Source organism: Melospiza melodia, chromosome 2 (assembly GCF_035770615.1).
Source record: "Melospiza melodia melodia isolate bMelMel2 chromosome 2, bMelMel2.pri, whole genome shotgun sequence".
Taxonomy (NCBI): Eukaryota; Metazoa; Chordata; class Aves; order Passeriformes; family Passerellidae; genus Melospiza; species Melospiza melodia.
In genome coordinates this window covers 82233098-82257928 of record NC_086195.1, presented here as the reverse complement: position 1 = coordinate 82257928, position 24831 = coordinate 82233098, and the positions used below count along the sequence as shown (strand labels likewise).

Below are 24831 nucleotides of genomic sequence, written 5' to 3'. Positions count from 1 at the left end.
TACATCTGAAGTCAGGGCTCCCCACTCACAGGGTAAGGCTATGCTTCTCACAGAAAGCGTATCTTGGCCAGAATTATAAAGTCGAATCAAGAGTTTTCTGCAATTCAGATCCTTTTGTATTTCAAGTTCTCAGCTGCACTTATTTTTCACACAGACAGTAATGAATTGAGTCTTCATTTTTAGAGCAACTCTCAAGTGTCCTTTATTCAAATGTCAACATCTTGTATGCAAGGTGTTACAAGCACACAGCAGAGCTTTCCCAGAAAAACAGGCAGATTGTTTCAGTGACCTTTAGTTGTGTTCTTGCCTGCTCACAAAACGTGCATTTTTTTCAAGGATGATTTTAATTTTTGATGTTTAGGCTAGCATCTGTAGTTGAGAAAAATCATTATGCTCTCTCGAACATTTTGTCCTTTAAAAAGTATCTGCAGCTTTAATCATGGCTTATACAGTTCTTTTCCTGCAAATTCTAAACTGATTGCACAATATGCTTTGCCATACTACCACTTAACACTCAAGGTTGTTAAGAAGCTGTTGAATAGAAACTGTTTTCTGAACAGCAGTATCTTTTTGCTTGAGTGTCACACAATCTTACAAGCACTCTTTGGCATCCAAATGCCCCTATGATTAAGTCAGACTTTCACTAGGACATGCAAAAAAACCCGTGCAACAGGGCAACATTAGTAGAATCCTCCACTAAAAAAAAAAACCAAAAACACAACAGAATATTAAATGGTCTATCCAGCACCCTTCCTATATAATCTACTAACGACTTTGTATGCTTCTGTATAAAATATATTTATTCATAAAATCACAGAATGGTCTGGGTTGAAAGGAACCTTAAAGATCATCTAGTGATTTCAAAACTCAAGCAGCTATCTCTCAAATGGGAAGCCTCAACACACAGAAGTTAGCAATTCATTCACAAGTAGCCTAACAAAAAATTGTAACTATGAATAAAGCTAGGGCTGTAATCCCAAATGTGCTATTATGGGGCTTGACAAGGTCTCAGAAACCATTTGCTGAGCCTTGGAGGAGACAAGAGAGAACAGCAGGCTAGCCAGCCAGAACACAAAACCCTCCTGAATGGTTATCAGCCCGCACGTAGCAGTAACATGCAGCATTACTTGCCAAGCTCACAAAGAAAAGATGTGGGACAGTAGGGGGAGAGAAGCATGAGAGTTCAGCACCGGGGGGATAAAGCCTGACACTGAAACTTTATTCCCATCCACTCACAAAACACAGACTTCTCTACTCTAAACTCAAGGCTGCTTTACAGTTGAAGGCTACAGAAAGAAAAGCAAGCCTTTTATCAGCAGCACTGTTCTGTGACAACACAGCCTCCTGTACAATCAGCACCCTCAAAAACGAACCCCTACTCTCTAATGGGACATCGCGTACACGCGACAGCCACTCCATGCCCCCACTATTCACACATATTACTGTAATTTATAAATCCAGAATCAAACTACATGGAGACAGACCTCTGCTGTTTTTCTTTCTTGTTTTGCAACACTACTTTCATAGCCTCTTCTCTGTACCTGTCACAAGCTTCGGGTAGGAATGAAACACCAACTCACCTTTGCTGCAGGGCATGAAAATTAATCAACACATCTGTGACAAGATAACAAAAGATCACACCAAATAAGGTCCAAAGGCCACAGCAGGACTCTCTCAACCACACAATCTTAAAAACCTATGAAGCCTCCAGCCATGTAACCGGGTGAGAAGGGAAGGAAGAAGACGGAAGACAGTTAAAGAGTGGTTGACCAGAAAAATGTAAGAGCACAAGACTTTATGCAATATGGCATGCCTACCTCATTATGTAGATAAAGTTTAATTAGGAACTTTGTAACTACTATGGTGAAGGATCCAAAAGAGACTCGGGGCATATATTTTAAGAAGATAATACCACATATTACATACATAAATAAAGTTTGTGGCATTTAGAAATTCCACACCACTGTTGACAGGAGTCAGAAGCCAAAGGCTTGCGTGCCAGCTCTGCGGTTCTCACCACCTGTGTGCAATCTCCACCAACTGCTTCGGGTCAAAACAGTTGAAATCAACACACAAACATCCAGCCAAAAAAAACCAACAACAACAAAATCACCACCGAGAGAAGACAAGAGTTGTCTGGAAATTTATAGTGAAAACTAATAGCATGAAGTTCATGACATAATTCCCATAAAGGCTCCATACAGAACTAATCAAGACGCTTCAAGTCCAGTCCCACTGTTTCACTTCTCACCAAGTAAAATTTTAACTCATTACTTGTGGCACTCCCAAATTCTAGGTAATATGGTAAATTAATGTGTAGAAAATTCCCAAAGCCAAGAAATGTTTATAACATATTATAATTAGAAAACAGCTTCTAATTGTAATAGTGAAAATTGTAGCATCTGTATTGTCTCATCCTTCACATGACACTTAAATTAGAATAAAAGCTTTTAAAATGCTTCTCACCTGCCCCATCTCTAAGTCAGAAAAAGACTTAATCTGACATGTTGATTTAGAACTTGACAAAGTAAGTGATTACTTATCCAATACAACTCAATCAACACACACTCACAAACACAGACAAACTGGAACTCATCTGCTAACCACCCTATGAAGGGCCAGAAAGTAGTTTAGTGTTAAAAAAATAAACAAATATCACCAAAACTCAGAATTCCTGAAGCAAGCAAAAGCAGTTCTTCTGCATCCATTACAGAGCTTGGCCTTATCTCTAAGCGAGCATCTGAACTTCTACAGTTACAACACTCAGAAGTGACTGGTTTTGACATTACAGAACGGACACTATGCTCTTATCATTTCCCTTCAACAACAGGTTATGCAGTTATCTACACTGCATTAAAATATTTTATGTTTTCCAAAAACATTCCAGGTCATCCATCTTCAAATGCTGTGAAACAAGAATAGCACAAGAATCTTGCACATTACCCAAACCATTCATTATTTTATCTAACTTAAACAGTTCTGCCTTCTCTATCTTACAAGATAAATATTCCTCATCCCTTCAGTTTCTCTTTATACAAGAGTTTCTGAGAGACAATCAAAATTCTTGCAATATCCTTTAATTGGTAGGTAGAAACTAATGTCACATTAGAGATTATGCAACCCAATAACATACTGGACATCAACTAGATTTCCACCATTCTATTTCTTTTACAACTTAGACAAACCCTCAAGGGGAGAAAAAAAGTAGATTAGATTTGACTGCTTGAAGCACACAAGATGCATTCTCATAATGCCAATTACAATGTGTCAGTAGGTTCAAATTAAACAATCTACTCCCCCACGTACAGCAATACTTGCAACACAGAACTCTAAGTGTGAAATTACAAAAAAAAAAAAAAAAAGTCCAATTCCACTTGTGTTTGGGTCCAACACCACTTCTCACAGTTCCTGACAACAACTAGGACAGCACCAGTTTGCTTAGTGTTGCTTTCCCACCTTCGGTCTCACCACTCAAGTCTCTTCCCAAGAGATTAGGAAAGCTTTCAATAAAGCACCAGGGAACATTTCTACAGTTCAAGACCCTCAATTACATAATTTTTTTGCTGTTGTAATTAAAAAGTTTGATACTGCCTAACAGGGACATTCAGTAGTTTCTTGTTCTCATCCAAACCACATCCAATAAACAGGAAAAATGATTATTTGGAAACCCTCCAAACTGCCACTGAAACAGTCAGCCCTCCTCCACAGAAGAGCCTTCTCTCTCAGATTTCTGACTATAGCTGTACCATAAAAAGGGAGAGCCAAGAAAGCAGTGCAAGACCGATCCCAGTAAGCCTGGGAACTCGCTCGCAGCACAAGGTGCCAGCCCCAGGACAGGCTGTACCTCCTGTGCTGCACAAGCCGGGCAGCCAGGCTTGCACCAGACACCCCAGTGTCCTGACACCTCAGTCTGCCCATGACTGGCACTCAGCTCCCAAGGAGCTGCAGAGAAAAAAAAGTAAAAACAGTAGATCTGCATGCCAGTTCACAAAACAAAAACTGCTGGCTTATTTTACAAGTCCTGCATAAGTCAAATAGGTAGATTTAACAGCTGGGTTGAGCAGTGTTCCCGAGGGAGCACCCAAATGGCACATAAGGCAAATTTTATGCAGGAAGTAACTGACATTTTCTGGACCAAAAAAAAAAAAAGGTAAACTATCCTACAAACACTAGAGATGAGCAACAGTTCCTTTATCGGAAGACTGATGCTCAACATGCCATGCCTGCATTCCCTTCCCAGTGCACACCATTAGAGTCAAATGCTTCTTTGTACATCTTTCTGCTATAAAAATAAACCCCATCAATTCACAGATTTTGCTCTAAGCAGGTTTTAGAGCCCACTGCAGGTACTGCACTGATGAAAAAGACACCATCATCCAATAAAAAGCCAGGAAGATTAAACCACCTAGACAGACCACAAACTTAAAATAGAAGAGATTAAAATAAAAACTCCAGAATACCATTTTGCTGCAGGCGGTGCATCAGATAGAGCCCAATTATGATGCCTGACATTGTCACTCAGCTGATTTGGGTTCAGTTGGGTCAAGTTTGGCAAGTAATATGTGAGAAATGTCCATGAAGCTGTACCTGGTGATCCTCTGAGATGGACCAGTAAAGACCCCAAGCCTCATCTTGTGGCAAAGGGCGCTGCAGGGCTGCACCGGCTTTCTTCTTGGAGCAAGGCATGAAAGAAACCCTGGTTATACTCCGATTTGGACACCAGCACACATACCACAGGACACCTCTCCTTCATTAGAAGGATTCTCACTCCATCAAGATTCCTGAAAGACTGTCAGGAAATACTCCTGTGTAGTTCCAGTGATGCAATTAACTTCCTAGGACTAGGATACACAGCTGCTATCTAGTTTTCAACTGCCTTACTGCACCTCAGAGGCAGCTGTAAAACCTGTAAAGCAGTAAAATAAAAACTAAAAAAAAAGGAGGTGCAGCTGTACTACAGAGACTGCTGCTAGTATTCTAGAACTGGGTTTTATCACCAGGAGCCTTAGAAGAAACATTTGCACAAACTTAATTACTAAAATTTAGTTATTTTTTGTGAGCCTTCTATCTCTTAGTCATCGTAGTAGAAGATGTCATTTAAGAAAAAGCTGAACCAGTACTGTTAACAAAGTATTTGCAGTCCTGCATACCACTCTTCAAAGTACTAGAAAAATTACCATGCATATCTTAGAAGATTTGTGCTACTTTAATTTAAGAATTAGAATCATGTAGCAAAGTTTAAAGAACGCTTGTAAACTCAAGGGAATGATAAAAAATAAAGTTTGAGCTGTATAGACTCTGGAAACAACTGAAAAATTATTGATCCATCATTACTTACCATTACTAAAACAATGCAAGAGTATGTTTTGAATATATGTATGTACAAATAAACAAATACTGAACTCTGTTGCAGGAACTCCCCACCACTGGATGTAACATCCATCTATTACTACAGCTTCAGGAACATTAAATGTTATTAGTAAATGTTATTATTTGCTTCTTTGATTTAACTAATTCCCTCTGGATAAAAGGATGTAAACAAAACCCTCAACTTCAAGCCTAATTCTACTCTTGTAATTTAAGATCACACATGTACAAATGCATTACAAGCTGCAAAACCATCTATGGATGCTTCTAATTTACATATTTTAGTGACTGTCCAAGGACAGTTACATAGGATATTTAAAAGAAAAAGTTTTCAGAAATCAGAAAGGCAAATGGGAAGTATTACGGAAAGGGATGGGAAACAAGGCACTAAATGAGCAACAAAGCAAAGAAAAAAGGAGATAATATACATCACTTATCTTTTCCTTTTTTTTTCCCCAAACTTCAAGCAAATTCTATACCTTGATTTCCCCCCTCATCAAAAGTTAAAATTTAAAAACATATGCATATTACTGTAAAACCACGTTCGAGCAACTATCCATTTTTAAAGCAAACAATTCCATTTTTTGCCGTAATTTCTCAAAACAGCAGCATTTTCAAACATTCTCTCCCAAACAACATCAAGCAGACCGGTAATTTCACCAAAACTGCTTCAGCAGTACGACATGCTGAATTCCCGACACGCTGCTGCAGTCCAACACGCTGAACAGCTGCAAAGCTGCCTGACACAAACATCAGAAATGTAGCCCTATCTTTCAGTACCTCGACTTATTTTTCATATTACAGATCTCTGTATGGTCAGAGAAACCAGGGCTGGGTATATCAGCAGCATTTGTGCCTGCATATAAGGAGACTTGAGGCAACAGCTTATCACACTTACAACTGTTTTTTTTTTTTTTCCTCTTGCCCTCCCAGAATAGAAAGAATTTGGGCAAGATAAGATTTTTTCCTACAGACAGTTGGAAGGATTCAAATATAAAAGTTCTGCAAAAAAAGTAGTTACCTGACTCCTACCATCAAACGAAATTCAGGCTGAAGTAACTGTGCTGCAATTAGTATCAGCATGTTTAATACAGAGATGAGACAAGGTGCAACCATTTTCATTACAGCTGTTCTCCAGGTAACAGCCAGAGCATTTCCTTCTAGAATCAAAAGCTTATGTAAACACAACCAGATCGTATTTTGGCCATGACTGACCACTGTCTGCTTTCAAAGTTTATTTATTCAATGTAAAAATAATAGCCAGACTTTTGAAATACACCTTATTAGAATGACAGCATACAGAGCACCACTGCGGTGAGACTTTAAGAGAAAGATTAGACGCAATTCAAAATTTAGAACCTGCTACAGGAACAACCCGTGCCTCTCCCGTTTCTCCTGCTCCCTACTTCCTATTGTTCCGCTCTTCAGCAAGTGATGCCATGTCACGGAAGAGGGAACCCTAAATGACAGTTTCATTCGGTCTTTCTTCAAAACGTTTATGCCAAGAAATTAATTTACTCAGGTCTAGAACAAGAACTGCTCATACACAAAAGGTGGTTTAAAGCATTCCGAAGCCCCAAATGCACGAGCAGACTGTGGCTTCTGAAGCAGCCAGCAAGACGACCCAAAATGGTGACTACAAGTAATAAATCATATTTTAAAAACAAGGCATTGTTAAAAACAACAACAAAAAAACGCTGTTCTATGAGCCGATGATCAGGCTGAACGGTATAAGCGGCCACTAATTTACTCATAACGAGACTCCATTAAGGGAACGGTTTTCCTCGGGAGCAAAATTTGTTTCTCCAAGCCCACCCGCTACCGAAACGCGACTCCGGCACAGCGCTGAGGGGCTCGCAGTGACCCGGGGGGAGCCGGGCGCCGGCCGGCCGGGGATCCGGCAGGGCCGGAGAAAAGACGGCACTAACGGGGGGAGCGGAGGGAGGCACACGAGCCTGCGGGGCAGGAGGCGCCGGGGGAAGGAGGGCGCGGGCGGGCCGGGGGTCCCGGGGGGAGCCGCTCGCTCACTCACCCGTCCTTGCGCTTGGCTTTGTAGACGTGCCCGTAGGTGCCCCTGCCCACCTTGCAGCCCTCGTACTCGAAGAGGTCCTCCACCCGCTCGCGCTCCCCGGTCAGCTTCACCTTGAAGTCATAGTCCATCTTGGGCGCCCGCCGCGATCCGCCGCCGCCCCCGGCAGCCGCGCCCCGCCCCGCCGCACACACCGGGCGGCGGCGGCGGCAGCAGCAGCAGGAGGAGGAGAAGAAGGAGGAGGAGGAGGAGGAGGCCCCCGCGCCGCCCCGCGGAACATCCAGCGGCGGGGCTGCTCCCTTCGCTCCGAGCCCGAGCCCCAGCCCCCGGCGCTCCCTCCCTCCGTCCCTCCCTTCCCCGCGCTAGGAGCAGCACCGCCGCCGGTCCCCGGGCGGGCTCTCGGGGCCGCGCCCGCGCGCGCTGCCGCAACCGGACGTCGCAAACCGCGGGCACCTCCCCGGCCGCGGGCAGCGCACCACGTGGAAGGGGCCGTCCCGGCGTGCCTTGCAGCCGCACGCTGGGAGGTGTAGTATAGGCGGAGGGAGGGAGGGAGGGAGGGAGGCCGGGCCGCGCTGCATGCCGGGAGCTGTAGTTCGTGGGCAGGGCACGAGGGGCACGGGGCCCACCATCAGCAGCCACCGCGACCCGCGCTTGGTCCCTTCCCGGGGCCTCGGCTACCGTGAATATCCCGGTCCCCGGCTCGATCCAGGCTGGCGAGGGCAGAGGTCCCTGCTCCTCTGAGCATCACTTAGCATCGCTATAATTAAGACAATTCCGTAACTATGAACATGGACAAAATCAGAGAATCACAGAATTTTTTTGAGTTGGAAGGGATCCATTAGGTTCATCGAGTCCAGCTCCTGGCCCTGCACAGGACCATCCCCAAGAGCCACACCATGAACCTGGGAGAGCTGTCCAAGCACTTCTTGAGCTCTGTCAGGCTGGTGCTGTGACTGCTTCCCTGGGGAGCCTGTGCTGGTGCCCAACCACCCTCTGGGTGAAGAACCTATTTCTAATATCCAACCTAAACCTCCCTGACACAACTTCAGGCCATTCCCTCTGGTCCTGTCACTGGCACCACAGAGCAGAGATCAGTGCCTGCTCCCCTTTCTCCCTCCATGAGGAAGCTGCTGACTGCAATGAGGTCTCCCCTCAGTCTCCTCTGCTCCAGGCTGAACAGACCAAATGGTCTCAGCCGCTCCTTCCCCATCTTGGTTGCCTTGCTTTGGACACTTTCTAATAGCTTAATGTCTTTCTTGTATTGTGGTGTCCCAGGCTGCTCACAGCACTCGAGACACAGATGGACATCACAGCGCTGACAAACCTGCTCTGTGTGGCTGCTGAGACCAGTCAGGATGTGTGGCCGCATTTCTCTTCACAGAGAAAAGCAAGGCACAGCTTCCCAAGGATATTTTCTGGGAATCGCAGCGAGGAACCTCAGAGAAAGAAGAAGTAATTCTTATCTCATTTGCTGTGCCTGTGTTTGTGCAAAAATAGAATGCAATATGGAGATTGTTTACCCAAAGTTTTGGTGTTTTGTTTCCTTGGTTATCAGGGCCAAGCGCGTGTGCAGGCTGTTGGTCAGCAGACAGTCACGAGGTTCTGGGCAGTTGAGTGGAGTTGAGTCATTGTGCAGATTCAGTTTAGATATAATGTAATATAGTGTAATATAGCACAGAATAATATAGTATAATAAAGTAATTAATAAGCCTTCTGATATGCACGGAGTCCTCATTGTCATTTCCTCCCTTCGTCAGGGTTGCCCTGCATTTTACTATAGGGATGTAATACTAAAACCCTTGTGTTTAGCAAGGCCCTTGTGTGTGACCAGTAACTGGGCATTTCCCAATGCCCCTCCTTGGCTGACAGAGCCAGTCACCCACCCAACACAAAGTCAGCCGGTAATTTTGTAGAACAGGCAGCTTGGAACTAAACTAAAGCTACAGCAATCTCTACTTACAGCCCAGCTTTTGGCATTTTTAATAGTCATGCATGCATGCTTCACGTTTCATGTCAAGAATGCAGCACATTGAGTAAATAAGTAGGCACTCAAATCCCCTAACTTAGACATATCAAAGAACGTGAGGCTCCTGAAAGAAACAACAACATTCTGGAATCATCTAAAATCATTTCAATTTTCAATTATAAGTCTTAATTTTCATTTACACATTAGCACTGAAAATTGGGGATTGTGCCTGCTTCCCAGGCTGGCATCACTCAATCAGACTCATGTCAGATGCCCACAGTTGGACTTTCAGCGTGTTGCTATGTAGTTGTTAGGGATATTATGTGTGTTGAATAAAGCAATTAGGCATGTGTTACAAAAAATAAGTGCAATTGAGAGAAGCAGCAAAATTACACTTTATTTGCCCAGCAACTCAACTAAATTTTAGAATGTTGCCCAGCACTTCACTATACCAACCGAACAGAAACAGGTCAGGGCAGCCCAGCAGAGATCAAACAATCTGGAAGATGCCATCCACTTCACAAAGTTCATCCATCTCAGCCCCATCTCTGCTTTCAGGGACTGCTTGGCTTTGGGGACTTTCAGGGACAGGAAGGGACCAAGCTTGCATGGTCAAACCCCTCTGGCGAACTCACTACCCTCAGTCCTATCAGCAGGGAAGGTAGCAATAACCACACTTCTGTAACTTTGTACTCTTCTTTGTGTTATTAATTACTTTTTTGGGGAGGCAATGAACATCCAAACTCCTCCCCATGGATCCAGTTACTGCATGGTAATTAGTGGCTGGGATTAGTCCAGCCCGAGCTGCAACATTGCAGGGTGTGGAATACAAACAATGTCTGCTTAGAAAGGAAAGAGATCATGAAGGAACACAAGAACAGACAATCCAGATTCATTTTCTGACGACCTGTGCTATGTTTCACATTTGCATAAAACATTTGGAAAGAATTCCATACTTTGACAAACTCTGAGAAATCAAAACCACAACCAAGATATCTTCTTTTCCAGATTGTTGGTCCTGTTCTAAGAATATTTACAAGTTTGCTTGAATGTTTCTTTCCTTAGTTTTACATACCATTTGAATTGTATGCCTTCCAGAATGAGTGTAGCTGTAAACCTGCTGCACCTTCATTCTGTTTTCACTTCAGGTACTTGCATTGAAACCACTGTTTGATTTTACCAGTTCAGACATATGGTCCTCAACTCAAGAGATATTTGAAACAGAAAGCACACTTTGGCTCTTTTCATAATGAAAAATAAATATTGACATTTCAAGGTCAACTTTCAACTCTCTTTCATGGAAAGATGCATGCTTTCTGTGCTTAATTTTAAAAACCTGTCACAGTGTAATATAATTTCAAGGAAAAGTTTAATTTGTGGTCTGGTCTTCAAAAGACAGACACAGACACAATCAGGATCTGGTATTCTTGACTCTCAGGTCTCCATCCTCACAGTGGCCCTTTCAATTGAGAGGATTTCTTATCTCTCACTGCCTGTTTTCTATTCCCTTCTCTCATGCTCTCTCAGGACTCAGTTTAAAAATATATGCTTAACACATTCTGCTGAAGTTGGATTTTTGGAGCTTTCCTCTTTCTCTTTTTTCCTCTAACAACATTCATGGTTTGCTTTAGCATATCCTTCTGTTCTGAGTTTGTGTAAATCCTGATGTGCCCAGAACACACAGGCTTTTGACATTTTTTGGTCTGGCATCACTACACATGTGAAGGATGTCCAAGTTCTCCACAGGAAAGCCACTGTTACTATGTTAGCACTGGTAATGTGCAGTGGGTTGGAGACAGTTATCAAAGCGAGCTGTGACCAGAGAGGACAGTAGTCAAGGAATGCTGGCACCATTAAACATTTCTGAATGTATTTCAGGGAATTGTCTTTCAGGCAAAAGCCTGGATTGTCTGGGAACAGGCTGGATTGTGACAATAAGTAAATGCTGTCACCTGGGGTATGGGTGTGTGGAAGAAGTTTCACAGCGACTTCTGTGAGCCAAAATTTTGTGAGAATTTTGATAAGAGAATCCATGTTTATCCCTGAAAGAATTTCCTACCAAGGTCATTGACATAGAAACCAAGAAAGAGAGAAGGACAAATAAGAGAAATCTGCAACTGTCTATTTCAACAAGCACTTTGTCTTTCCTGACCAATGACTAAAGTGTAAACTTATGTTTTGTAAGAATGGATAAAAAGCATGCATACTTTGAAGCCTTTTGAAAATGGAGTGTTGCTTTATATTGTGACCATCTCAACTACGACATGGGAGCATCAATACTGTGAGCAAAGCTGGTTTTGGGAGAGGTTGACACGGGCAGTCTCTTGGTGATCCTCCGGCCAGCCCCCACCTCCTGGCCCTGACCCATGCCAAGAGTGCCAAGAGATTGACATGAGGAGTGACATAAAATTAGGTGAGAAAATAATAGTGAACAACTTCAGGGCAAAACCCTTGAGGAAACTGAAGGGGGTACATGGAACAAACCACTCTAAACGTGCAATTAAGATTACTTAAGGTTACAACAGAAAAACAATCTACCCCAAGGGTGTGGGTTTGCATGCTTGTGGCCATGGTGTTAGTGCTAGAGTCAAAGTTTGTGAAGCAAAGCTTACAGCTGGGAAGTGTACAATTCGCTACTTGCTTTTTGTTTTGTAGTCTTCAAAAATAGAATAAAAATAAAGAAAAGTAAACTTTAATATTTTTGCTTTCTCATCTGTGTATTTTATAAGTAGATAACCTACAACAGTCTCCCCATGCCATTAGAGTGTCTGCTTATTCCACTTATTAATTTGCCTAATTTGAGCATACTTTTGCTTTTCAGAAAGCTTTTCATGAAGATACAGCTACCTGCTAAAATTTTCCCATATCCCCATAGAGACATTCTTTAGTGGTGACTAAAGTGTTCCCAGCTTGGTATTGACTGAAAAAGTGCAGTCCTGCTAAGTGCTATACATCTTCCATTTTTTGTTTAGTCCAGGGAAGGCTGAAGGCAAGACAATAATGTGGTGGCACTTTTTCCTTTTCTGTATGTAAAGAAAAACTGTCATACTTGCACAGTCTGAGTATTTTTCAGAAACTTTGCAATTTTTATGTGCAGATGAGTGAGCTGAGTAGTGGCAGCACTTAAAAAAGCAGTTTATTTAATAGAGATAGCTAAAATGCTGATTCTACAAACAGTTTCCTCTGTAAAGAAATGTGTTGGGCTTTTTTCCACTCAACTATATTATACTATAAAACTGGTCTAACAAAGCATTCTAGATTCTGGCTGGAGTGCAAGCTACTAACAAACATCCATCAGTCCTTTGGACCCAGGTGCTGTATAGGAGAGTTGTGCTTGCATTCAGTGAAACATCTGTTTGCCAGACTTGGGACCACCTACGGTAACAATCAGCCTATGTTATGCTTCTGACAGAGATTCAGTTGTCACCATCCCTGGAACTATTTAAAAGACATGCAGATGTGGCACTTGGGGACATGGTTTAGTGGGGTAATTCTAGGTTAATGGTTTGGACTGGATTTTAAAAGTCTTCTCCAAACTAAGTGATTCTCTGATTCTGCCTCTGCAAACCTTGAAAATTCAGACCATGAACTCATGGTCACCTTTGTTACTGAGAAAAGCCCTGCATGAGAGGAAATAAACCCTGAAATTAAATATAACTTTATATTTTTTTCATATAATCATAGAAATATTAAGGTTGGAAAGGACTCTGGATGATATCTAGGACAATATCCTGCTCAGAGCAGGCAACTCTTAAATTCAGGTTGCTCGAGGGTTTTTCCACTCAATCCTTTATGGAGGGACATTCCTTAGCCTCTCTGGACCTCCAGGTGAATTTTTCTGTCCTCCTCTCAATACAAATCCTGCCTCTGTCTTTTCAGTAAGTTCCTTGTCAGTATTGGCAGGCTGCCCATTATTCCAGCTGGAAGAAGTCCTAGAGCCCATAGCCTCTCTCACATGGCGAGTGCCCCAGCTCCATGACCATCTTCGTGCACTCAGCAGAACTCACTCCAATTCATCAGGGATTTTCCCTGTCAGGATTGTTCTACTGGAGACCCCCAAACTGGGCATCGTATTCCATGCACAGGCAAACAAGAGCCATGTAAAGGGAAGTAGTCACGCCCTGGTAATCAATTTTCTTTGTTCACAGGATCACAGAATGGGTCAGGTTGAAAGGAACCACAATGGTCATCCGGTCCAAGTTCCCAGCTCAAGCAGGGTCCCTTAGAACACGTTAACCAGGGTTGTGTCCAGACAACTTTTTGAATATCTCCAGGGAAGGAGACTCCAAAACCCCTCTCAGCAGCCTGTCCCACTGCTCAGTCCTCTGCACAGTAAAAAAGTTCTTCCTCATGTTCTGGTAGAATGTCCTGTGCATCAGTTTCAAAGGGCCCATTGACCTTTGTCATATTGCTCCGCACCACCAAAAAGAGCCTGGCCCCATCCTTCTGACACACTATACACATTGAATGTTGGAACCCTGGATGCTGAGAATAGACGTACTTTCTAAAGAGCCTAAAAGACAGAACAATCAAATTAAATCCATGTTCTCAAATTCTTTATTTCAAAACTTAGTAATTGCCTGAGGTTTGCTGCCCTCCAGAGGCTATTTTTATTATAGTTGCAAAGAGAGAGTCACTGAGGACAGTACTGCTACAGTGCAACAATATCCTAAGATCTACTCTTGTCATTTTGTATTAACAACACAACATAAAATGAACAAGTACCTTACTTAGTTATAGTGTGCTGTTGTGAAACATCACTATGAACAGGACATGGAGACCAAATTCTGTGCTGGAGAATGGGTTAGTGGAAAATAAACTATTTCAGTATAAAGTTTTGGTATGGAAATATGTGTTTATTTACCCATCTAAATCATAACTTCCTTCTGGATGAAGAGTCTGTATGTGGGTTTGATACCAGAGAAGATGTTGTGTTTGACTGTAGAGCAATGATTAGTAAAAGCGGACTGTGAGAGGAAAACATTAAAAAACCATAACTATATATATATATATTTATATATTTAATATATATATATAAAGTTATACATATATGTATGTATATATATATAGTGTGTATATATATATATATATAGTATATATATATATATATATATATATATATATATATATAGTATATATACTCTGACTTTTATTATGAAAATAAATTTGATCTTCAGGAAGGACATATTTTAATTGTTTTAGGCAAGGTGAATCACGATAGCATACTAAGTATTTATACTGTGGCAAGGCACATGAAAAACAAAGAGGCTGCCATTTTCCGAATGCAGTGAGCAAAGAGTAGTTCCTAATCTGGCCTTGATGTTAAGAATCTGTCCCAGTTGTCAGTTTGTCCCATGGAAACCACCTAATGGAAGAACAGGAATGTAAACTAGTGTGAAAAACACCAATCACTTGTGTTTAAAATTTTAAAAGTTTAATAGTAATAAAATGGTTATAAAAATAGTAATACAATTAGAGTAATAATAATTTGGACAATTTGAATTAGGACAATATGAGACAATAGAGACAAAGAGTTACGGAGGGTCCAGGTACCTTTTTCTGGGCAGCACGAGCCCAAAAAAGGACCCACGGTAACAAAGGATTACACCTTAAAAGCAACAGCCTGTTGCATATTCATACACTTCATACATGATGCATAAATTCCATTCAAACACAGGATTCTGTCTGGTCATCCTCAACTTCTTCCTCCGAATCCTAACAGCACCTTCAAGGCGGGAAGAAGTTCGTGTATTCTGCTAAGAGAGCAATAAATTCTCTTTCTCTGAAAGTTTAGGTATCCTGTAGCTGCTATTTCGCTGCAAGTCCTTTCTTTAAAAAAAGTATCCTACATAGCATAGTTTCTATTTCAACATTTTTTTATAACCCAAAACTATATTTAACACAATACTTAAGAGAATTGATACAGCATTACTTTCTAACATAACACATGTAATATACATTTTAATATTTGCGAAAAACCAATCATAAAATACGCATTTTTCACAACTACCACCAAATCTAAACATAGCACTTGTGCAAACTCTTTTCCTTAAGCAGAATAAAGAAATCCTGGGTGTGTTGTGAAAGCATGTTCCCGGACAGCGGCCCTGAACCCTTCCCCGCACCTCATCCATTACCGAGAGCGCTCCTTTGTACGAGAACAGTTGTACAAAAAATACCCGAACGCTTGTTTATTTTCGCTTGAACACAAGAGCAGTTTGGACGTGAGAGGGATGAGGCAGAGGTTTCACAAAGAGGTTTCCGTAATGGGGAAATCCCCTCATTTTGCCGATTTAGGGAGTTTGTGCAAGGTGCGTGGAGACAAACCCGCACGAGCAGTTCGGGCCCCACACTGCGGGTGCCCTCAGGGTGTCCGCAATAGACCCGGCAAAACCTGGCGGGAGGTTCCGCGTCTCGCGTGGGAGAACTTCTACCCAAGGCTCTGCAAATGGAAAGCACTAAAACCGCGGCTTGAGGTGACGGCACCCAGCAATTAGTTTTTGAACGTTTTAGAAAAAGTTCAGTGGGAGATTCCTGCAGAAGGAAACGTAAAGATAAAGGGAAGAAAGGGAGGCAAAGTGACGGGAGAAGGAAGAGAGTCTCGGGTTGATTGTGGAGCCGCTTTTCCCTCTGCGGGAAAAGCGGTTTAAAACCGCGGGCAGCCTGGGAAGGAGAGAGCAGCGGGAAAAGCGGCTCCACGATCAATCTCGTTCCTTACGTAAGGCAGCACACAGTGCCCACCGCGCCTGCGCGCCGGGGGGCGGGGCTCGGCCGGGGCCCGCCCCCTCTCTCGCACACGGAACCTGCGCCGGCGGCGCCGGCAGCCACCCGGACGGCAATCGGTGCTGGAGCGGCACCCGGACGGCAATAGGAGCTGGAGTGCGCTCCGCTCGCACACGCAGGGTCGGTGTCCCGGCGGGGGCGGCTGCCGCTCCGCCGGCAGGGACGGGACGGGGCGGGGCGGGGCGCAGCGCGGCTCAGCTGGCCGGCCCGCACCGCCGCCGGCAGCAGACAGGGACCGGCTGTCGGGCTTTGCCGGCCGCGCTCTCGGCGGGCTTTCCCCCACCGGTCAGGCGGCGGCACGGGCGCCTCCCCGCTTTGCCGCAGCGGGTGACGCGGCCCGCCGCGGGCAGGGGAGCCGTGGGTCCGGCCGGGGCGGTGGGTGTCGGGCCGGGCCGGGCAGCCCGGGGGCAGCGGGGCGGGAGGGCTCGGGCTGCCCGGCGCTGCTGCCATTGGTCGGCGGCCGCGGGCCGGCCGGGACATTGGGCGGGAGCCCCGTCAGTCACGGCGCTGCCGTCCCCCGGCAACAGGCGGGGGCGGGGCGCGACCGGGCCCCAGGGCTCCATCAATCCCCGCAGCCCTCGCGGCTCCACGGCCTGGGGTCGCGGCACCGGCCCTGCCCTGTCCCGGGCCTGGCTCAGCCCTGGCGGCTGCGGGCCCTGCTGCCGGCCTGGGCCTGGGCCGGGGACGGGCGGCCACTCCCGGGCCCTCGGCTTGGGTCGCGCTGGGTGTCCCGGGGGCGGTGTTTTCATTACCTTCTGACCCTCCCTTTTTGTCTCCTTCCTCCCCTCCTTCCCCAGGCTTCATGCGTGGGGGTTTCTAGGTTTGGTTTGGAGCTTGTTTTTCTTTTGTTTTTCTTTTTTTTCTTTTTTTTTTATTCCCGAAGTCGGTGAGATCATCCTGCCTGGAGGCTGTGGTGTGACAGAAATGCTAAATAGCCCTCTAGCTCGGGGAGGTTTCCTCAGTTTAACTCCGCAGTCGCCTTGCAATCAGGTGGTAGACTTTCAGAAAATGAATGCCTAATTGAATCGGGGGTAGTACTTCAGGGAAACAGGCTGAAGCTTAAAAGCATAAGGTATATATTAAAAAAAAGTCGTAAGCCTTAAAGAGTAGGCTAGAGTAATCATGAATGAAGGTCTAAAGGAGTAAGTCCTAGGTTGAAAATGCTAGAAAACAAGCTGTTGGCACGCGAGCCCTACCTCTTTGCAAAGGAAGAGTAATCCAAGTTATAACTGGATATCAATTTCAGTTTTTTGCATTTTGCTAGTTAATGTCCTTCAACTTTTTAATACCCAGAAATATTCTAGTGCAATGTACTTCATTTTTGATACAGTTAATACCCTTCAACGTTAACAACTCTAAAACATTTTAGGTGCCAAAGTACTTAGTTTTAATGGCATTTGATAAATAGAGATAGTAGCTGTCATCCATGGGATTGTGTTAAACAGATGGGACAACGGAGCACTTCACACTCCTTACTGTTTCTAAGTGAGTCATTCAAGGAGTGTGACTAATCATCCTACCATACAGTTGTCAACAAAAGAGTATTTTATTTTTTTCCTTAACTACCCACAAAATCAAAGAGATTTCCAGATTTTCTGTGGATAACTGATAACTAAAGAACCTATCTTTTGAACAACACTTAAAATTTAGATTGAGGGGGACTACATGTGATGGACTTCTTGTCTTAAGAATATATGTGGAATTTTGTTGTGTGCAGCAGTACAGTGATGTACCTGGGAAGTCGGTTAACTTAGAATGGTCATTGTCGGGCAAGCAGCCACATGTTGTTTTAAGGCAATTGTCTAAATGACAACCTCACGAGAAACTGAATTAATTTTATCACTCCTCCTTCCTCCTGTCCCAGCTGCACCTGTGTCAAATTGTAAATCCCCTGGGACAGAGGCACTTCATTATTCGGTGCAGTCTGGATTGGGGATTTTCATGATAGTAGTGTTAATTAGGTAACTTTCACGATGGATGTTGCCAAGGTAATGATAGTGCTGGCTGGGGGTTGGGTGGGAACCGCTTTTGTTGTGAGGAAACCGGGGTAGTAAGAGGAAGAGCTGGCTGAGAAATTTGTGTTTAGAAGTGTGATAGGGAAGTGACCTGATTTGAACATAGCCCTTGTAGGAAAATGAAGTCAGCAGTTATCTACAGCTTGAGAGACTGAGCCAAGAGGACAACATTGATTAAAGAGAAAAAATATTATGGGAATGGAAAATGTCTTGAAGGGAAGATACACAGATTTAATTTTTTTGAAGTTAAATGAGTTAGAGCTGGGATAGAAGATTTTAAATGCACCAAAATGTAGTGTAGGACACAGGAGGAAGATGGTTGATTTGGAAGAAGTTACCTGGGACAGGGGCTGGTGGGGGGAAGTAACATGAGGTGTGGAAATAGTGAAACCAAGGATACATCAGAATGGATCCCACAAAGAACGTAAAAAAGGTATATTAAATGTTTGCCAGCTTCTGCTGTTGACAGATACATTTTCTGATTTTTTTGTATCTGTTTGCAGTATTGATAAAGATTTGCTTTTTTTTTAAAGTGTATTTCTAATAGTTGGTTTGGTTTGTTTGTTGTCTCATCACCTGTCTTGTGAAGACTAATTATTGATCAGGAGTGTGCTTAGAATGCTGTTTTCCGTGTTTTCCCTGTAATCTAAACTTGAAGTGACTTTTATATGTGTGTAAATTGACAAAAACCAAACAAATAAAACAGGCATTTACCCACAGAAAACAGATTGGTGCAGTGAGTTTGGGGCTTCTCTAGCCTGATGATCTCTGTAGAGAAGTGATCTCTTTTTTCTGGTGTCTGCCTCAGCAGGTGTCACAGGTGCCTTTTGTTAAACAGGAAGCGCAATTGAAAGGACACTTTATCGTCTTTCAAATAGAGAGTGGAAGAACAGGTTTCCTTTAGAAAATAGAGAAGTTGAGGAGTGGTCTGAGGATTGAGTCCTAACCAGAGGGAGGTGGTAATGACACAGAAATCAATGGAGATGATGCCTCTTTGACACTAGAGGGTCATTCTTGCCTTCTAACAGTGTGGTCCCACAGGTTCAGTATTTGGTAAGTGATGAAGAACTGTGGCAAAAGTACAGCCCATCCCTTTTACCCCATATTCTGGAGATGGATGTCTCTTTGCTAGCTAATCCTTGGATTAGAGAATGCAAGCAAAATATACCAATAATGTAAGAATGTCAGAAGAGTCATTCCACCAAAAAGAAATGTGTAGGCTGTACACTCTGTGGGTGATATTACCAATGAAAATACTAATGTAGTCTTATGTTGGGGTTGTAACGAGTCTGCACGGTAATTGCAGTACAATAATCAGAAAACCATGGTTTTAGCTATACTTCAGCTTTTGAAATACACTCTACTGCTGTTGTATTTTAGTTCAGAGAAAGGACATAAATTTTATGTTAATTCCTTTAACTTTCTAGAATATAATTATTTAGCTAAAAAAACCCCGCAACTTGTCATTGCATTTTTATTTTAGAGTTGCCATACCAACCAGTATGCCCTTTCAGTGAGGAAGGGGGCTTGAAACTTTTTCAGCAAGCTACAAGTATTTATATATTTGAATTATAAACTACCCTGTTGTCTTGGCAAATAACATGGAGCTTGGTTCACTTTAATCATCTTTAGCTATTAATAAACTAATTTCTTTGAAAATGCTGGGGATGTTTGACTGCGAATCCAGTAAATACTTCCCGTAATTCCTGGGCAGTCTGATCTTCTGGTTTTATTCAGGAGAGCTTGGCATTATCAGTATGGATCGCTCCCGACACCGTGCGGGAAATGGCAATGAGCAGGCGCCTTCCCGGGAGCGCAGCGGCGAAGGTGAGAGACAGCGGCAGCTGGAGCGGCTCAGCAGGGAGGAGGCCTATTACCAGTTCATTAACGAGCTCAACGAGGAGGACTACAGGTTAATGAGGGACCGAAACCTGCTTGGCACTCCTGGTAAGATATGCATACCTTCAGTAGAAGTGTAGTGGAGTAACTCTCCTGCTGTTAGGCACCGCATGGGGTACTGTGATTCAAGCAGCCTGACTTCTGTGGCTTTGTATAAAGGGAAAAATCCTTCATGTGGAACAGAAGGATAACACTTCACCTGTATACCAAGATGCTGCATTTGAATGTTCAAACCCAGATAATTAACATTGGGTACATTCAAGTATATCTGTTTATATGTGGCAATTTTGGGGGCCTCTGAAGTGTTACTGGAAGCTGGCATACTGTCAACACATTCAGCATCTTTTTCTTCCACTCCACTCCACTCCACACTTCCTCTGATATCTGTGTTGTGATCTCACATGAGTGCTGTTTTCTTTATGGTTTCATCAGTTTTGTCTGTCTTCTGGAGATTTTCATTCAAGATAGAAAATGTTATTTCTGCATGGCTATGTAGAGGCAATAATAGTGTCTTATCTAACAGTGTTATCAAAATGAAAATTAATTCAGGAGAAATAACAGCAGAAGAGTTGCAGCAACGTTTGGAGGGGGCTAAGGAGTGTCTGACATCGCAGTCTGATCTGGATAACAGAGAACGTGAAGGTAGAACTGTTGGAGGTAAACAATCTTCATTCATATATGTAGACACAAAGTATGTGGTGCATAAGTAGTGTTCTGTAAAGATATTTAAGAGAGTCTCATTTCTCTTTCTTTTTTTTTTTTTTTTTTCCCAATGTGCCTGTGGGGATTGTTTAAAAGAGATTTCCTAAGGATGCAAAACCAAACTTGAAATACTTGATGAGAACTCGTTTATGTTAATCACAAATTGCTTGCTTCTTTTTCCTTCCTTGTCCTTGCTAGTAAATGTAATAGCACAAAAATACTTTTTTTTCAGTTCTTAGAGGTTTTTATCATGTATTAGAGCAGTTTGAAATGAAGTTAATTGGAAAACAGTTAATCTCTCCACTGTTTTGACACTTTTGTTGTTTCATTTCTATTTGTTTTAGTCAAGTGAGGCTTGTGTTTTATGCAGTGTCTTAAATTCCCCAGAAATATTGGCCTACTCATTTGGCCAGTTCTAGTCAGATTTGGGACAGGAATTGGCAGCTCAGAAATGAAGATACCAAAGTTCTTGGAGGGGAGGTTTCCTGGACACTGAGATGATGGAGTAGGGAGAACTTAATCTGATGCCTTAAAGGGAAAATCTTCACTGTGATCATGACAACTGGCCAGCTTTATACACATAGTTAGCCCTAAGCATGTGTATCTTTGCCTGAGTGTGTAGTTGGAGAAGGCTTGAAAATGGAGCTGTGGGTATTGTAATAGGAAAAGAGTATATTTGGACAAAAGGAGAAAATCTGTTCAAACCATGCATCCCACCCAGACACATTCCTGTGTCAGTTGCTCTAGGTGACCTTGCCTTGGCAGCAGAGTTGAACTACATTATCTCCAGAGGTTCCTTCTGACCTTCATGATTCTGTGATCATTTATTCTACTGCTTATAGGAAACATTTTTTAAAAATGTTTTCCAAAAGAAGACAAGACTTGGTATTCCTTTTCCTGCTGTATCAAAATGAGTTGTTGAAATATTCCCAAACTGGTAACTTCAGCAAGTGGCAGGTATTGGACAAATAAAACCATCTTTGGACCACCTGAATCTGAACACTGGCTCAGAAGAGACAATCTGGGTGTATTAATTTCTCTGTGAGTCTGCTGGTGAGACAAAAATCTAGGTTGAACTGGTAAGTTTTGCTGGCATTTTTACATAGAGCACATTTTTGTACATTAGCCTAGCAGGTTAGGTGCCCTGCTTCTTTATGGTGTGTGAAGTCAGAGCCTAGCAAGTGAAGAGGATTTGGAGTGCATTGTAGTATGCAGAGCATGCAGTTGTGTGAATGTTTGCAATTCTTTGTTTCTCTCAGATTCTGAAGTTCTTGGGGAAAACTCCAACGGCGACTCTTTGCTTGAATGGCTTAACACATTCCGTCGCACAGGAAACGCCACTCGCAGTGGGCAGAGTGGGAACCAGACCTGGAGAGCCGTGAGTCGAACGAATCCAAACAGTGGGGAGTTTCGCTTTAGTCTCGAAATCAATATAAATCATGATCATAACAGTTTGGAAACTTCTGGTGAGGAGTATGTTGATATAGATGCTACCAGACTGTATGTAGAAAGAAGACGTCAGCCAGTTGCCAGTTCAGTAGCCCCATGGACAAGGAGCATGGCTGCAAGAGAGGCAAACAACGAAGCTGCAAGGACCAGGCTTTTAAGACGTGCCATGGCATTAAGGTCAGAAATAGTCTCTCATGCAGTCTCAGGGAGGCTCAGGAGTAGAACAAGGGAGCTGACAGACCAGACAAATTATACTACACAAAGCAATTCTGTGGCTGCTGATGAACCAAGAGAAATGCCGGAAAGAGGTACTTCTGCAGGGGTCAGAAGGGGTAGAGCTAGAACTAATGTCCGGATGAATACAAACCAAAGACTAGAAATTTTGCGGCTGAGGTCTACCCTTAGTAGTCGAAGCCGCTCCCCGCTGCAAAGGCAAGGTGATGCTGCTCGTTCTGAGGAACATAGTCAGAGGCAGGATAGAAATGCACAGCAGGTCAACAGAAGTAGGAGACAAACTGCTCAGGCTTCTCCACAGTCTACTGAAGAGCAAGCAAGAGGTAACACTCAGGCTTCCCAGCTTTCCAATGTAGCCCCATCCTTACGAACAACTTCAGAAGAGGAAGAACCTGGTAGGCCAGTAGCTGCTGCCAGAAGGCACCCAACAATTACACTAGATCTTCAGGTGAGAAGAATTCGTCCTGGAGAAAACAGAGACCGGGACAGCATTGCCAGTAGAACTCGTTCTAGAGTAGGAATGTCAGAAAACACAGTTACCTTTGAAAGTGACAGTGGGGGATTTCGGCGCACGATATCCCGCTCAGAACGCGCAGGTATTCGGACCTACATTAGCACTATACGAATACCTCTCCGTCGGATTTCAGAAACTGGGCTCGGGGAACCTTCATCGGTGGCTCTTCGATCAATCCTTAGACAGATAATGACAGGCTTTGGAGAACTGAGTTCTTTAATGGAAACTGAATCTAATTCAGAAGTGCAAAGAGGCGGCCATCACTTAGGGGATGCACAGAATAACTCAAGTTCGGCGAATGGCAGTGATCCCAGTGGGGTTTTGTCTAGAAATAGACATGCAGGAGATGGCAGCAGGGAAAGAAATGGACAGAGGGGTGGTAGTCAACGCTCTGGGCGCAATCATGAGAACCAAGCCAGCAGGCAGTCTCAAGATGCAAACAACCTTGTGGAGAACGGAACACTGCCCATCCTTCGACTTGCCCACTTCTTCCTGCTGAATGAGGATGATGATGATGATCGTTTAAGAGGTTTAACCAAAGAGCAGATTGACAATCTTTCTACACGGAACTATGGGGATGTTCACACTGAAAATGAATGGAGTAAAACGTGCAGTGTTTGCATTAATGAATATGCAACAGGGAATAAGCTAAGGCAGTTACCTTGTACGCATGAGTTTCACATTCATTGTATTGATCGCTGGCTTTCTGAAAACTCCACTTGTCCAATTTGTCGGCAGCCAGTTCTGGGGTCTAATGCCACAGATAATGGCTAGAATTGTTTGTACTGCTCAGCACTCAAGGATTTGCTCCTGCTCTGAGCCACATGAAATTCATTGACTTAGATATGGGTCCATTTGTGGGGGGAGTTTTGTTAAATTTCTTCAAAAATTATAGAAACTTATCTAAATTTAACAATGTAAATACTATTTTTTCCAAGTGCAGATCTAGGAGCACACATAGAACCAAATGATATTGGTAAAGTTTATATTTTTTTAGATAATTTTGTTATGCTAAGCACTTTTGTAAATACAGAAATGCAATAGTTAATCAGTCCTGCTTAATGTATGTTTTTTAACATTGTAATGGACTCGCTTTATTTAGATTACAAAATGTTTCACACAGACCCACCACTGTGTTGAAAAAATAGTGGCTAAATAGCCATTTGTTAGCTTTTTGTTCTAAGAACAATTTCTTTTACAGAGAGTCTCTTGCTGGACATGTTTGCTGAAGATATTTAAGTTACTTGAAGTGCTCATTTTATTAATTTTTTTTAAAACATTGAAATATCCTTTCAAAAAACTTGCCAATTTGGTTCTATTTAAAAAATTCTATGGCAATTTTTGCATGTGGGTTTACACAGTTCTTAACGTTGATGAGTTCTTATTCAGAAGTGGATGAGTTAGTGGCATTATGAAATGTATATAATTAAATGCTGTCTTTGACAATCTTTGTCTTTTTAGTGCAGACAGCAATCAAATCTGATAATTCCGAGAGGGTGTCTTACTTGCTCAAAGAATAAATGAGCACTAAGGAAGCCTTTTTACTCTTCCAAATTACTCAATTGATATTCCTGGGGTTTTAACTGCCTTAGTTTAAAGAGGGGAAACATTTCCTTGACCGTTATATTGCCTATAATATGCATGTTTTGGGCATCCTACTCAGAAGAACAAAACAAAGACTTGAAGTGCTTTTGTATAGAGATCTAAGGTACATGTGTAATGTTAGTCCTCTTGAAACACGCCTGAGGACCAAGTGGCAAAAGACACTAAAAAGGACAAAATAAACTTCCCTGAAAATCCCCAGTATCTGTATAATTAGATATTAAACTTTTTACCAATGACTTACACTGAAATAAAGTTGCAAGTTAAATAA

The 24831-nt window shown here is 43.0% G+C and overlaps 2 protein-coding genes across 8 annotated transcripts in view; one reads left to right on the top strand and one right to left on the bottom strand.

Moving 5' to 3' along the window:
• CDK8 (cyclin dependent kinase 8) overlaps nucleotides 1-7567 on the bottom strand; it is a 68910-nt gene extending 61343 nt beyond the window's left edge. For 2 of the 3 annotated variants that reach the window (XM_063149067.1, XM_063149068.1), the window contains exon 1: nucleotides 7400-7566. In XM_063149067.1, coding sequence (XP_063005137.1) covers nucleotides 7400-7527 — 128 coding nt within the window. In that variant the 5' untranslated portion in view covers nucleotides 7528-7566. Of the gene's footprint in view, nucleotides 1-7399 lie in introns of all 3 variants that reach the window. The other variant, XM_063149069.1, reaches the window with a different exon arrangement.
• Nucleotides 7568-16145: 8578 nt separating this feature from the next.
• Nucleotides 16146-24831, top strand: RNF6 (ring finger protein 6). Of its 5 annotated transcripts, none has more exons than XM_063149066.1 (4): nucleotides 16146-16265; nucleotides 19898-20107; nucleotides 20609-20716; nucleotides 22021-24831. In XM_063149066.1, exons 2-4 carry the CDS (start codon nucleotides 19918-19920, stop codon nucleotides 23730-23732), a joined length of 2010 nt encoding a protein of 669 aa, XP_063005136.1. In that variant the 5' UTR covers nucleotides 16146-16265; nucleotides 19898-19917; the 3' UTR covers nucleotides 23733-24831. The 5 variants fall into 5 exon arrangements, with proteins under 5 accessions (XP_063005136.1, XP_063005131.1, XP_063005134.1 ...); XM_063149061.1 differs by having other exon boundaries at nucleotides 16193-16265; nucleotides 16943-20107; XM_063149064.1 differs by having other exon boundaries at nucleotides 16198-16265; nucleotides 18972-20107.

What these genes read in the sequence shown, in the direction of transcription:
- RNF6 (XM_063149066.1), top strand. Translation starts at nt 19,918, where the DNA reads ATGGATCGCTCCCGACACCGTGCGGGAAATGGCAATGAGCAGGCGCCT. An exon ending in AAACCTGCTTGGCACTCCTG is followed by an intron (nt 20,108 to 20,608) that starts GTAAGATATGCA and finishes AAATTAATTCAG; the next exon opens with GAGAAATAACAGCAGAAGAG. An exon ending in TGAAGGTAGAACTGTTGGAG is followed by an intron (nt 20,717 to 22,020) that starts GTAAACAATCTT and finishes TGTTTCTCTCAG; the next exon opens with ATTCTGAAGTTCTTGGGGAA.